Genomic DNA, 15,037 nt, shown 5'->3' with positions numbered 1-15,037 from the left:
GTTTCCTAAATCCACTAATGATCGGAGATCAGCAATGATCCTCAGGATCGCCGCTGATCTGTTTCATAAAAGGACACCTATAATAGGTGAGCCATCGTTATAATGGTAAAGTGTATCTAAACCCCAATACAAACATTACTGTGTTAAATATAATGGCTGTCTTTGTTTCATTATTTAGACTTTGTTTCTTGGTTACTTTCACCTGGTGATCTGGTCAGTGAGTCTATTATTTCTCAACTTTCTTCAACAAACCAAGCTGTCCAGCAGAAGTGGCAATTAGGGGGTTGAGACAAAACCTTATCTTATTATTATCTTTTTATATTATAAAAATCCTATAATGGTCATTATTGTTTTATACGAAACCTTTATCCTAAAAGAAAAAGAAAAAACTTGCTGTAACTGCTTCAAAAGCATTATCCAGAGTTTGGCTTTATTTCGTAATCAAGTCCATCTAAATCTGCTAGTTTCACACTACCCTCTCGAGCTTCTGTCCAGAGGGGTCTCCTTTGCTTGAGTGATGACACCCTAACACAGGAAGTGTCTTAGCAGCTCACAGGCACGTCCTGACACTATGTACTGTATAAGGTGCTATTGCTTTTCTGCTTTGCTAAGCACTTGTAGCCATTGAACCATTCAGCTCAGCGAATCTTCTCATCTCCAACATTAGTTAAGTGCTTGGCAGGCATTAGGAATGTCACTGTGCACCATTTGTTGTCCTTGTGTATAGGCATAATTCTCCCTCACCATAAGATCTGTTACTTCCATGGCTGCTTAAAAAAAAAGGATGGAGGAACACTGAATCAGAGAAAAACTAGCCAGTGATAAAACTTTTTGAAGTTCTTAGTAAAAGGGGAAAAGTAAGAATCCGGTAAGTTTTTCATTGTTAGCATCCCCCTTAGTTTCCCTCTGTTCCCATGTTGTCACTGGAACGGAAAGTGAGAAATATCCCTATTAGGGGCACAGCAGTAAATACATAGGAAAGGGCTAAAGTTTCTTTTAAATGTCTCCAGCCACACAAGAGGATGTTTGGTAAGTGTGCTAGTAAAAACATTTTGTTTTATTTGCTCTGTGCAAAGCCCTTTCATGTACTCCTTACTCTAAAAGTTAGTTATAAATTGGTGCAGTTGCCATTTTTGCTTAGCTTGCTGGATGTGGCGAGCAGACACATTGGATGCCTTCAGCTGCCACTGAGTTTTACTGGGCTTCTGGTGTGTCCCTGTGACTTTAAGGAGGAATGGGCTCCCTCCAGGCACACCCACACCTAATTTATCCATTTGGTATATATTCTCCAGCATGGAGACTCTCACAAGTCAGAGTTTTCAAATGTGAATCTCTTTTTTGAAGAGAATTTGTCAGACAGTGTGAGGGTCCATTCAGACTGCAAAGTGTGTAATAAACACACTGCAAAAAAGTTAATTGCTTTTTTTTGTCTAGGGGAACAATAAAAAGATTTACTTACCCATTCCTCCCTGCAGCTAGACCAGTCCCCGCAGTGCCTGCACCCCCTTGCTCCAGCAGTCTAGGTTCCTATCATCATCAAGACCAGAGCAGGGTCCATAGTTCTGCACTGGGCGTGAGGACGTTGTGGGACAGTCCACTGCTGGATCATGGGGGAGCACCATCTGCCAGGGAAGCAGAAGATCAGGTAAGTAAAATGGTTTCTCCTCTCCCCTAGTCTCCCCTAGACAAAACAAGCTATTAAACCCTACAATGGGACTGTAGTCTCACTGAAAGATTTTTTAGTTGTCAGAGGTGGGCTTTAAACATGAAAACAGAAAAAAATTCTAAAGAGCAGACTGAACAATCACTCTGAGCATGAACTATTTTGTTTAAAAGAGCCATTATTTGCATAAAGAATGCCACCAGTCAGAAGTGTGCACTTTTAACTGAAAAACCTGTGTTTTGGAAATCAGAGGTCTGTTTCGCTGAAGGCATGAAAATATGAAATTTACCTGCATGGAATGCCTCCTTTAGAGTATATGGCAGCAAACGCTGAGGGAGATCTCTGGGGCTCAGCAAACTGAAGAAAAAATAGGCACGTTAAAAGTGATTGACAGCTTTTGATTTCTGACATCTTCCTGAATTAACTGTTTACAATATTTAATTAAACAAGTAGTAATAAGTCACAGTTACTCTCAAGATTCCTTCTTGATTCACTGTTGACACGTACCAACATGCTGAATAATTAAAAAATTAGATTATACAAAGTTTAATGCAAAATCACAATACAACAGCAGAAATGTGTCCAGAAATTTCATTCTGTATAGACATACTGTAAATAACCATGAGTCTACAATTTATCATTCCTCCTCTTTTCTGATTATACATCTTAGGTTCCTACTCTTCTATTGCTCGGTGACCAAATCATTCACAGATGGTCAAAGCATATTCACAGTACATGGTGAATATGGTGACCATATTCACTGACAGATGTGGTCATCATACAGTCGTATCCATCAGCGCTAGGTGTAAAAAACATCAAAACCAAAAAAAGTTAAATCAACCCAATTATTGAAAAAGTGTTTTTGCAGATTCTGGAATAAAAAAAATCCCTCCAGACTAGGTATGAACACATTCCAGGAAAGACAATGGACCAACAGAATAAAAACAAGAGCATAACTATTTTATTTTTGGGAACACTTTTCCTGCTTTGCAAACAAGTAAATAGAGTTCCAAGATTACCAATTTCTGATGAAAAATTTTAGTCTAAGTAGCAGTGTTCCTTTAAGTCACCTTGCTTTAGGTGACCATTCACATCAATCTACAGAGTTTTTAAAACAGGAGCAGAACAGTTAGAAATTAATCATGTCCAATAACGGCTTTATTTATAGAATGTATTTTTGATAAAACACTATACTCCTTACCGGATCTATAGTTTTGGGGTTGAGCTTATCACTTGGTTTTGCTCGGACTCCACTGGCTGAGCTTGTAGAAGGAGAAGCTAATGGTGGTGTCGTGGTTTTGCTTCTCTGATTTGTGTTTCTGGATGGACCTCGAGAAGACGCAGACATTGCTGGATCACAAAGTTCTAGAAGAGGGTTCAATGGTTAATTTCCATCTAAAATGTTAAAATATGCTCATGAAAATCAAATAAAACACCCCAAATGTTATCATCTTGTTTTCCTCCTGCACATAAATACCATATATACAATACCTTGTTCTTAGTATTATCTGTAGATGTCTTACTGGGTAATGCTAGGTGTTGTACTGTATATAAACAACTTATGCTGAAATCAAATTACCATTAGCAAACGGATACAGGATTCAAGAGGAAGTCAGTGCAATCTAGGTGCTGGGGAGTACATTACATGAGACATGGATTTGCTGATATGGCTCAAAAACATCAGATGCTAAAATTATTTTTCTTTTTTCCAACTTTCAACAACAAAATGGGCACCAATCTCCTGGTAGCCATATGTCTAGGTTATAGATCAGTTGTTTAATGCTCGTTACAATCACCTTTAAGACTGATGGAGTGCCAAGAGCTGCTAAGCTTTGTACTGGTACCACAATCGATCTGGCCTCAGAAAGTCCCATGTGAGCAATCAGCACTCTAGATGTTTAAGAACTATATTTACATATATTTAAACAATGGTTGGAAAGGAGAATTCGCTGGACAAATGCCTTTAGTAAAGCACTTAAGCATCAGCTTTGGGGTTTCCTTTTTTATGAAGGTAGACAACCCTGTAAAGGCACATTGGTTGATTTGTTTAGTCCTGCAGATAATATTCATTGTAGTCAGTTGCGACCCAAAATGTATTTTATTAGACCATATAAATTCCAGCTTTATACACCATGAAGGTATTACAGTCATGTTCCAGCACTTGATAGTCTGTGATGACATACATTTAAACAAAGGCCATCCACGTAGTAGTGAAATTATATTCTTAATGTACAAGTTCATTAAAGTATAACTAAAAGGCAAAACTTTATTTTTTTACTTTTGGATAAAGTGGAGAGGGATTAGAACCCCTGTCAGTTTTTATTGCAGTCTGTGCCGCCATTAAAGGATAAGTCCACCTTTCATAACATGCTATAAGTTACATCCATATTAGACCAGCCCCCAATCCCCACTTTGACAGCTAGTGGGGGGATCTTCTCCCCCTTCACTGTCAAATTTTCTCCCCCCTCGCCGCATTACTCATTCACAGTCATCTGTGAATGAGAAACTACAAGTCCTGACCAGGGGCAGACTGACAACTCATGGGGCCCCCGGGCAATAGGGGATCATGGGGCCCCTGTGTCCTTGCCCAAACTCAAAAAAGCCTATGAAAAAAGGAGCATCTCATGGGGCCCGCTACTGACCCCGGGCCCTCGGGCAGTGCCCGAGTTTCCAAATGGTCAGTCCGCCCCTGGTCCTGACAGCCTTAGGGGCGGTCAGCTTGTAGTCCTCAATGAACTACCACGGCACTTTGAAGCATTGTGGTAGTTCATTCATTCTTCCTGTCAGCGTATCTGCTTGCTCACACATCCCGTTTGAGCAAGCAGTCATACTGACAGATCTGCAGGAGACCTGCATGGCACCAGCGATCTGCTGATCACTGGAGCAATGATTTACAGGTTCCTGCAGACAAAAATAATAAATGCATATTTTTCTACCTGCAAGAAAATGTGCCTTTATTATTTTCTTCTAAAAAGTGAACTTATACTTTAAGGAGATCTGCCCGCTCTACTTGTCCTGTTTACCATTATTATTGCAAGTGAAAGTAAAACAAAATCCCAAATTTTGAGTTGTCCCCAGAAAAGAAATAGATGAGAAATCTTCCAATGGGGACACTAGTTCTGGTGACCTGGGAGTCCACAAGAAATTCCCTTAATTTGCAGGGATTTTTGCTCACTTCCTGACTGGCTATGGCACAGGAAGTGAAGGGAAATCATCCAAAGGGACCGAGATGGCGAAAAAGTCTCACAGCAGTTATAACCCTCCCTTGCTCTTTACAAAATGAAAAAAAAGAGTTTTGTCTATAGTTGTACATTACGTTTGCAGAAAGATGTAAGGTAAAATTTGACAATCAAGTAAGGGAGCAGGAATGTTCCCTAGCAGAGAAAACTGAAGTCACTGCCCACAGCAACCCACCACGTGCCTACATGAAACTTGTAAGAATGCTTTTGTAAGTTGTACTGGTCACAACATTAACACTAAAACTATATTTAAAGAAGAAGTGAAGGCAAAACTGTGTACCATTTTGGATAGAGTAAAGGAGGGTTATAACCCCTGGTATTTTTGTATGCCATCTGTGTCCCATTGAGGAGATTTTCCTTCACTTCCTTGGAGGAGAAACCTTGGTATTCACTGGTATTCACCATGGTCATCAGCACTAGTGTACTTATTGGAAGATTTTTCCACCATTCTTGTTCCGGTGAACGCTCAAAACCTGGGATTTTATTTCACTTTCAGTGATAACGGTCACCAGGGCAAATAGAGAAGGTGAATCCCTCTAACAGGGACACAGAAAGCAATACAAACCTAAAATACATTCTTTCAATCTATCAAAAACGGAAAAAGTTTTATGTCCAGTTATGCTTTAAAACGGTAGTCTTCACTCAGTCCTTCTTCTGGGTTTGTGGGCTCCGGCAGCTTGAATGGCCGAGCCGCGATGATGTCATGGCACACAGCTCTGAAGGAATGGCACAGTTATACCGTTCATTCAGAGCGCATGCACCAATGCTCTACACAGGTAAATACAGTTAGGTCCATATATATTTGGACACCGGCACAATTTTCATACTTTTGGCTCTGTATGTCAACAGAATAAATTAAAACAAAACAATCCAAATTAATTTGAAGTGCAGACTTTCAGCTTTAATTCAAGGGGTTGAACATAAATATCAAGTACAAATTTTAGGAACTGCAACCATTTTTATACACAGTCCCTCCATTTTCAGGGGCTCAAATGTAATTGGAGAAATGAATATAATCATAAATAAAATGTTCATTTTTAATATTTTGTTGAGAATCCTTTGCTGGCAATGACTGCCTGAAGTCTGGAACCCAGGACATTACCAAAGACTGGGTTTCCTCCTTTCTGATGCTTTGCCAGGCTCTAACTGCAGCTGTCTTCAGATGTTCTTTGTTTGTGGGTCTTTCTGCCTTTAGTTTTGCCTTCAGCAAGTGAAATACATGCTAAATTGGGTTGTGATCAGGTGATTGACTTGGCCATTGCAGAATATTCCACTTCTTTTCCTTCAAAAGCTCCTGGGTTGCTTTTGCCATGTGTTTTGGATCATTGTCTATCTGTTCTCTGCAGCTCTTTCCAATCAACTTTGCTGCATTTGGCTGACAGTCTATCTCTAAACACTGCAGAATTCATCCGGCTGCTTTCATATCATCTAAACACCAATGAACCAGTGCCATTGGAAGCCATGCATGCCCATGCAATCACACTGCCTCCACAATGTTTTACAGATGAAGTTGTGTGCTTTGGATCGTGAGCTGTTCCATGCCTTCTCCATACTTTTTTCTTCCCGTCATTCTGGTACAGATTAATCTTAGTTTCATCCCTCCAAAGAATGCTTTACCAGAACTGGTCGGGCATATTTAGATGTTTTTTGGAAAAGTCTAATCTCGCTTTTCTATTCTTTAGGCTTATGAATGGTTTGCACCTTGTGCTGAACCCTCTGTATTTGCTCTCGTGAAGTCTTCTAGACTCTGACAATGATACTCCCACCTCCTGGAGGGTGTCTTTAACTTGTCTGGATGTTGTGAATGGGTTTTTTTTTACCATAAAAGGATCCAGCGATCATCCACCACTGTTGTCGGCAATGTCTTTTGATGTTGCTAAGCTCATCAGTGCGTTCTTCTTTCCTCAGAAAGTATAAAACTGTTGATTTGGCCACTCCTAATGTTGCTGCTATCTCTTTGATGGATTTGTTTCATTTTTGAAGCCTTACATTGGCCTGCTTCACTTGCATTGACAGCTCCTTTGAACGCATAATGTAGATTCCCAGCAACAGATTCCAAATGCAAATACCACACTTAAAATCAACTCCAGACCTTTTACCTGATTAATTGATGAAGAAATAATGAAGGAGTAGCCCACACCTGGCCAAGAAACAGCTTTTGATTCAATTGTCCAATTACATTTGGTCCCTTGAAAAAGGGGGATGGCTACTCTTAAAGCTTTAATTCATAAATCTTTCCTCCAATTTGGATGTACACACCCTCAAATTAAACCTGAGAGTGTGCACTTTCAGCCCATATCCATTACATAATTATAGCTTGAATACGTTTCGGTAAATACATGAAAAAAAATCTAAAATTGTGCCTGTGTCCAAATATATATGGACCTAACTGTATCTCCCAAATGGTGTACATTTAGGAGATATTGACAGTACCTACAGGTAAGCCTTATTATAGACTTACCTGTAGGCACAAGTAAACAAACAGGTTTTAATACCACTTTAAGATATTTATTTAAAGGAGAATTACACTGCACAGACAGGATGATGACGCCATTTTGTTCTGTTACAGTAAACAAATACAGTGAAGTAATCTAAACTGCTGATTCAACAGTAAACTGATGAAGTTATCTCTCTGCCTTCTCCACTTTCTTGTGTCAACTTGATCCTTACCAATGAATGATGTGTCAACTTGATCCTTACCAATGAATGATGCTGCATCCACCTTGGTGAGTATGTTTTCTTTAGCATCTATTTCAGCTTGCTGTGCCAAAAAAAACCATAAAGATTTCACTACATTAATTAGGAAATGTTCCATCGGCTTCCACAATAGAGGTAAAATGTATCTTTCTTTTTTTAATGTTTATTGCCAAACATCCATATACCCCTAGTACAGTGGTTCTCAACCTTACTAATGCCGCGACATTTAATACAGTTCTTCATGTTGTGGTGACCCCCAACCATAAAATTATTTTCGTTGCTACTTCATAACTGTAATTTTGCTACTATTATGAATCGTAATGTAAATAGCTGATATGTAGGATGTATTTTCATTGTTACAAATTGAACATAATTAAAGCATAGTGAATAATCACAAAAACAATATGTTACATGATTTTACATTTACCCAGTAATTATAATTCATGAAGTGTTGTGTTACCTCCAATACTGCTGCTTTCAACACAGTAGCTGCTTTTAACAGAGTAGCTGCTTTCAACACAGCAGCTGCTTTCTACACAGTAGCTGCTCTTTACACATGTGTAACTGGTCCACATAAGTACATTGTGGTGCCAACCCTGTCACATACACCTGTATTTGTACGGGGTGTATGTGATGGGGTTGGCACGATGATGTCATCACACCGGGTACTCGTATGTGAATGTATCTGCATGTGGGCGGACCCGCCTGGAGAAGTATAGAGGAGCGTTGTCTCGGTTTCTAAGACCATCGGAAATATGTAATTTCGGATGGTCTTAGATGACCCCTGTGAAAGGGTCGTTCGACCCCCAAAGGGGTCAAGACCCACAGGTTGAGAACCGCTGCCCTAGTAGGTGCCTAAAGTCTCTTCCACCAACCCATACAAATCAGGAGACAGAGTACTGCAGTCTGCTACAGCTGGGATTTGACAGTTGAGACATGGAACACTTCCAGGTTCATTCAAACTAGAGGAATCAGAGGATCAGAGAGGAACAGTAATTGGGAGGTCACTGATCTCCGTCCTGATCACCCCTGCAAGAGGAAAAGGAGGAGCAAGGCAAGGTCAGAGACCATAAAGGAGGAATGGGAAGGAGAGCAGGTTCCACACTGTTTTCCCTAGGAGATTTTTGCCAGGTGGCCACTTAATGGCCAGGCAGAACGTCCTGCAAACCACACAGGAAGTTATTTACTTCTGTTGCAACCTTTTTACCTTCAGTACTTTTGCAAAAAATGTGCACCCTTGCTGGGTGTCTGGTATGTCCCTGTACCTTTAAGGAGAAGTGGGCTCCCTCCAGGAAAACCTGCCCTTAATCTATCCATTACTATATGTGCTCCAACTTGGGAGACTCTCAAAATAATACAGCTAGGACCATAGTACAGTGGGGTGCCTTGACATGGCCACTGCTGCTTACATATGTTTACAAACGTGTGCGACTAAACACCTTGTTTTTAACATGAACTGTTAGACAGGGTCAGCTTGGTTTTGTTGCAGGCTAGCTGGTAAGTGAGTTGGGAATTTGTGTTTGTTTATGAGATAATGTACTGTCCCTTTGTAAATATAGGGGTGAAAAAAGGTGAGACAATAGACACTCTGCTGACTCCCTTATAGAAAAGAAGCATTGAATTTATTCTATGCCACATCTAAAAATACAACACAGGGTACTGGGTGCTGCTACCACCAACTGGACATACATTATGCTGAAATGTGAACGCACACAGCGAAAACACAATGATTAAAATCACCACATATATGAATAATGAATGACCCTGACATTGTGTAGTCCTACCACTTGCTGTATAATGAATTATTACTGAAGGATACAGGGCATCAAAAGCTGTCTAATTATTCAATAAGTACTCTGAATAATGTCTAGAATATTCACTAGGCAGTTTAGTTGATGTGATTATGATCCTATATCCTTTAAGTTACTATTATGGCTTTACACTAAAACTTGTATATAAAACTCTATATAAAGATTATGCAAACCCCAGCCTGACTCAACAAAGAGCCATCTAAACTGGTTGCTTCTATAGAGCGGTCACATTTGTCATAGGTGGCAAACATATAAGAGAATGTATCCTGGACCAAAACGAGCAGTTAACCCTTGCAGTGCGTGGGCAGCCCAAATGCAACTGGGGATTTTTACTTTCCCTGGAGCTGGGCTTTAAAATTATAAAATGCAGATAAGTATAATTGTCAGGGACTGCGGGTCTCGCAGCGGCGCACAGGTCTGCACATACACAGATTGCCTAGGTGCACTAATGTGCAGGCACTAGGACCTGGGCGTCGGCATCAGTAATTGCACCAATGACTGTGCAGGGCGCACTATTTAAACTGGCCAGACGGTGACTAGGTTGCCGCAAGGTCTAGTTCCTGTACCCGTGTTCTGAAGTGTGTTCCTGTTGCCGATCCTGCTTGTCCTGATTTGTGTTGACCTTCTCCTGCTCTGAACCCCGGCTCGTCCCTGACTACTCTCCTGCCTGTTGTATATTACTATTGGACCTCCCGTTGCTGAACCTTGGCTCGTGACCCGGCTGCTCTCTGTCTACTTTTTGGTACCTACCTGCCTCCACCGTTACCGACCTGGCTAGTCTGACTACACTCACTTCTGACTGTCATCCATCCATCCCACTCGGGACCTGGACTTGTCAGCCTCTTCACAGCAGGCTCACCCCCCCCCCCCCCCGGCACGTACTCTCGGCGGGACCCCTCTTCCACAGTTGGGTGCACTCAGGGGTCGCGACCTGGTTCAGTCTCGCACCAAGTCCATCCCCACCATCAGGGGCTCTGGTGAAAAGGCAGACTGGGGCTTAGACTCCGCGCCCTGGGGAATCCTGTTCTGTGGGTCACTAGAGATCCCGCCGGGCAGTGCCTGACAATAATAAAGTGTTTTCAGATTTTAAGCTTGGTCTGAAGGCAGGCAACAAGGAAATGGCAACAGCCTACCCACCACCAAAGACAAACAGCAAGGGCAGGTAGTATACCACAACAACCCACACACCGTCACCAATTCCAGACAAGCTGCGATAGCCCATCTACCAACATCCCTAGTCAGGAATAAAAGCAAGAAGGTCCATCCACCAGCACTGCCAGGTAACAAGGAGGCTACAACAGATCACTAATCCCCACCACTGCTAGATAATGGTGGCAACAAGAAGGATACAACTGTCCATCTACCCCCATCACCAAACTAAAGCAAAGAGGTCCATTCTCCACTGCTGCCAGGCAGTAAGGGGGATGCAACAGCCCACCAACCACCACCACAGCAAGGGGAATGCAACAGCCCACCAACCACCACCACAGCCAGACAGCAGGGGCAGCAAGGAAGCAACAGCCCACCAACTACCATCAACACCACTGCCAGACAGCAAGGAGGCTGCAGCAACCTACATACAATCACTGCAGGCAGTAGGGTAGCAAGGTCATAGCAGTCCTAATTTCTGTCCATGCAAACCCTGGTTGAAAATGGATTTGAAAATCTGCCTCTCCACTTCTCCGTTTTATATAATAGTAGGCTTTTTTTAATGTTTAATGTTAGGCAGTGATAATTTCTTGAGGAATGCAACTTCCTTTTTCCTTGCCTAGGCAAGGAATGCAACAAAAGGATCCTACTGTCCACGACACACATTCCAGGAAGCAATGTTTCACTCAAAGACAAAGTATTACAGGACCCGGCAGACCTGTTGTATGCTTGTGCTTGTCAAACCATAGGCCTGCCAGGTCCCAAATACATGGCGTATCTGCACATGTGCAAAAAGATATTTCAAGTTGGTGGCACAGAAGGAGTGTGGTGCAAGGGGAGCCTTAGCTGTAAGCAAGACAACACTAGGCTCCATGGACCAGTATGGGTGTTTTTTATTCTCACACAGGGAAGTTTAGTTTTAGCCAAGTAGGGTGGACTGTCTCTTTAAGCTCAATTCACAAAGCTTTATACCCCAGTGTATGGATCCTTAGGACTATGTCAGACAAGGGATTATAATGCTGATTAGGAATAAGCATGAGCCAAGGTGTGTTCGGATATGAGTTTGAACCTGAATGAGCTAAGAAGCTGTCAAAACTGACAGCCAATCATAGGTGGTGGAGGCATTCCACAACCTGCAGCCATATGTATACAAGAGATGTGTGTGTATGTATGTGGCTATTGGCTGTCAGCTTTGACAAATTCCTGGCAGGATAACTCAGGCAGCTTCAGACTTGTGTCTGAACATGTCAGAGCTCATTCTTGATTAGCAGTGAGCTCAGGCATGTTCAGATCCTAGTCCAAACCCACCAGGAAGCTGTCATGGTACTGAACCAATCATAAATGGCTGGGGCTTCCCCTGCCCTGCAGTTGCAAGTATAGAAGGGCTCAGTACAGTGACAGTTTCCTTGTGGGTTCATTCAGGTGGGTGTGGGTTAGGATCTGAACATGCCCATGCTTATCCCTACTGCTGATGACTAGAGATGAGTCTTGGGGTAGGACCAAACCCAGGAAGAATCTGTTATTCCCACCCAGTGCTACCCAATAAACTGAAACTAAAATCCCTTTTTGAAAACTGGGAGCAGGCAGGCTCTATAAAACAGAAACCTACCTCCCTGCTTGCAGTCTTCATTCCGGCACAGTGCCTGTAGGCCAGGATGACTGAACTCCTGTACATGCAAATAAATTACATCATCCCACACCAACCAATGGAGAGGTCTGGAGCCTGGCACCCGGAAGAAACCAGGTAGAAGATGTTGGCAATGACGAGGGAAATCAGACTGTTGGAGGGAGGTGGGTATTGCAGAGTTTAGCTCTAAAGCCTCAGGGCCGGTTCACACCAGGTGCAGTCCAGTGCATTTTGTTCAGCATCAAAAACGCATGGACAGTAAGTTATGTGTTTCAATGGCCTAGTTCACACTAGTGTTGTCAGTTCCAGTATGTTCCAGTGCAGAGAAAAAAAAAGTAGAACATGCTGCATTTTATCTGCCCTAAACTGTACTGGAATGTGGCAAAAAGCATCAAAAATGCACCAGAATGCGCCTAAGCGCACCAAAATACAGTGGCAAGCCAGCATCTTCAGTAAAGGAAACCAAAAGTGAAGTCTTGTGGCTTCACAGTCGGTTTCCTACTGCACATGTGCAAGTTGCGCTGTGCCTTGTGATTGTTCCCGTAGTCTTCTGGGACCTGTGAAGTGTCCCAGAAGACTGGGGGGGGGGGGGGGGAAGGAGGGGGCTAAAGCACGTACCTGCTCCCCCCAAAAAATGTGGCAGTGGAGGGGGAGAAGGGTGCCAACAATCGAAGCTTCCTCTTTTGGGTGGAGCTCCATTTAACCACTTTACAACCACGGACACAGCTGATCACATGACTAGGTAAAAGTTCAATCACAGCGGCCTTTTACCACGTAACCAGCTGTGTCCAAATGACACAGCAGATCACAATGTAAATACAGTTGCCGGTTATCAGCAGCACTTTTCTCACACTGTCACAGCGTGAGGAAAGTACTGCCGATAATCCGAAAATGTCACAGAGCAGATCGGCATTGATCAGCAGTGCCTCCCACCAGTGCCCATCAGTGTCGCCCAGCAGTGCTGTCAGTCAGTGCCTATCATTGCTGTATATCAGTGCAGCTTCATCAGTGCCTCAATGCCCACCAGTGCCGCCTCATCAGTGCCACCTCATCAGTGCTGCCTATCAGTGTCCATCAGTGCTGCCTATCAGTGTCCATCAGTGCTGCCTATCACTGCAGCCTCATCAATTAACATCAGTGAATGAGAAAAATTACCTGTTTGCAAAATTTTATACTAGAAAATAATTTTTTTTTTATTTTTGGTCTTTTTTTGTTTATAGTGCAAAAAATAAAACCATCCAGCAGCGATTAAATATCACCAAAAGAAAGCTCTATTTATGTGAAAACAATTCATATAGGTATAATGTTGCATGATCACGCAATTGTCATTCCAAGTGCGACAGTGCTGAAAGGTTAAAATTGGCCTGGGCACAAAGGGGGTAAAAGTGCCCGGTAGGCAAGTGGTTAAAGCGGAGTTCCACTCACGCTGTCAAAAAATAAAAGTCAGCAGCTACAAAAACTGTAGCTGCTGACTTTTAAAAAACAGCCACTTACCTGCCCCTCAGTCCCGTGGTGTGTCCCCGCAGCCCATTTCACTGGCTGTCCTGTATTCCAGGCGGCCTAGGAGGCTGATCTAGGTGATCAGACCGGAAGTGGGGTACCTGTCAAATTCGGGTACCAGCTCCCCCCCGCCCCAAAGGCGCCAATCCTTAATAGGGAGCAGTCCTTAAAGCAGAACTTCCCATTTTGGGTGGAGCTCCGCTTTAAGGTTTATTTTTTTACCTTAATGTATTCTCTGCATTAAGGTAAAACCGTTTTGTGCATAGGATCCCCTCCCAGACCCCCAGTCACCTGAGCCCAGTCTAAATCCAGCTGTGCCTGGGAGCAGCAACTCTCCCCATTTGCTCTCTCCCCACTGGACCAGGAGGCAGCCATTGGCTCCCACAGCTGTCAATCTCAGCCAAGGACAGAGCAGAGGGCAGGGCCAAGCCAAGCTGTGTGTGTCTATGGCAGGAGTGTTCCCAAAGCAAGCTGCTTGAGGCAATGGTGGGGCCCTGACGCCAGCTCAGAAGCCACACTTTTGCCCCCCCTATATTTACCAAGCCAAATAATACCCAGGGGGGATTGCTCACGTCATGGAGTGTAACACATGGGCATTGGCAAAGGCGGCGGTGCAATGCATTGAATCATTGTGTACTTTTTGTGCTGCGCTGTGATGATGTTGTGTATAAAAACATTGCAGTGGTGTAGTCAGCATTGTGCCTGTCACCTAATGACAGCCCTAGCAGGTCTATGGGGATCCCCCTACCCCCTTCCCAAGACCACTGGCCATTTTAACCTCTTCCCCCTTCATCAGCAAAAACTGACCTGCCGATCCGCAGGGCTGCCTGTCTCCTTAGCGCCGGTCACCGCAGCCGTGCATGCTCCTTTAGCTCTCTATCTCCGGATGGCGGCGGACTGTTGCCATAACAACAGGACGCTGCTGACACCACTGGCCGAAGTCCATTGAAGACGACGTACAGGCGCCCGCAATTCCCTACCTGCGTGCTCGCTCCCGTACCCTTCCTCTTAGTCTTCTGTGCACAGCGCGCATGCCGTGCCTGCCACTTTGCGCGCCATTGGCCCGATTAATGGTCATGTGACGAGGCTGACTTGTCCATTCATACCGCAATGTTTCCCCGCCCACGTGTGTACTTCACATTTAGTATACACTCCCCCACTGCTAGTGACAATAAAACACTGTGCTGCTTCCTAGGCTGGTCACCTCATCCTTTTAAAACCGAACACACGTTCATTACACAGGTTCTGAGGCGTATTTACTGCAGACAGGGCACTGAGTTTAATTACCACCTTAGTCAGCCACAGGACCTGTGTAATTACCCACATGCCCTCCAGAGGATTCCTGACCAGG

At 43.4% G+C, this 15,037-nt stretch overlaps 1 protein-coding gene across 6 annotated transcripts in view; it reads right to left on the bottom strand.

The window, feature by feature from the left end:
* The window catches only part of PACRGL (parkin coregulated like), a 35,582-nt gene extending 20,876 nt beyond the window's left edge, over positions 1 to 14,706 (bottom strand). Inside the window, exons 1-4 of one of the 6 annotated variants that reach the window (XM_089677477.1) lie at positions 14,494 to 14,706; positions 7,573 to 7,663; positions 2,865 to 3,058; positions 1,953 to 2,020 (exon numbers count right to left, since the gene is read on the bottom strand). In XM_089677477.1, coding sequence (XP_089533603.1) covers positions 1,953 to 2,020; positions 2,865 to 3,011 — 215 coding nt within the window. In that variant the 5' untranslated portion in view covers positions 3,012 to 3,058; positions 7,573 to 7,663; positions 14,494 to 14,706. The remainder of the gene's footprint in view (positions 1 to 1,952; positions 2,021 to 2,864; positions 3,059 to 7,572; positions 7,664 to 14,493) is intronic. The other 5 variants (XM_089677476.1, XM_089677474.1, XM_089677473.1 and 2 more) reach the window with 5 other exon arrangements.
* Between the last annotated feature and the right edge of the window lie 331 nt (positions 14,707 to 15,037).

The sequence above is a fragment of the Staurois parvus genome, unplaced genomic scaffold (genome assembly GCF_062004578.1).
Source record: "Staurois parvus isolate SC_StPar_1 unplaced genomic scaffold, SC_StPar_1.0 ptg000186l, whole genome shotgun sequence".
NCBI lineage: Eukaryota > Metazoa > Chordata > Amphibia > Anura > Ranidae > Staurois > Staurois parvus.
The sequence above is the reverse complement of the archived record's forward strand: the minus strand, read 5'-3'. Positions and strand labels throughout refer to the sequence as shown.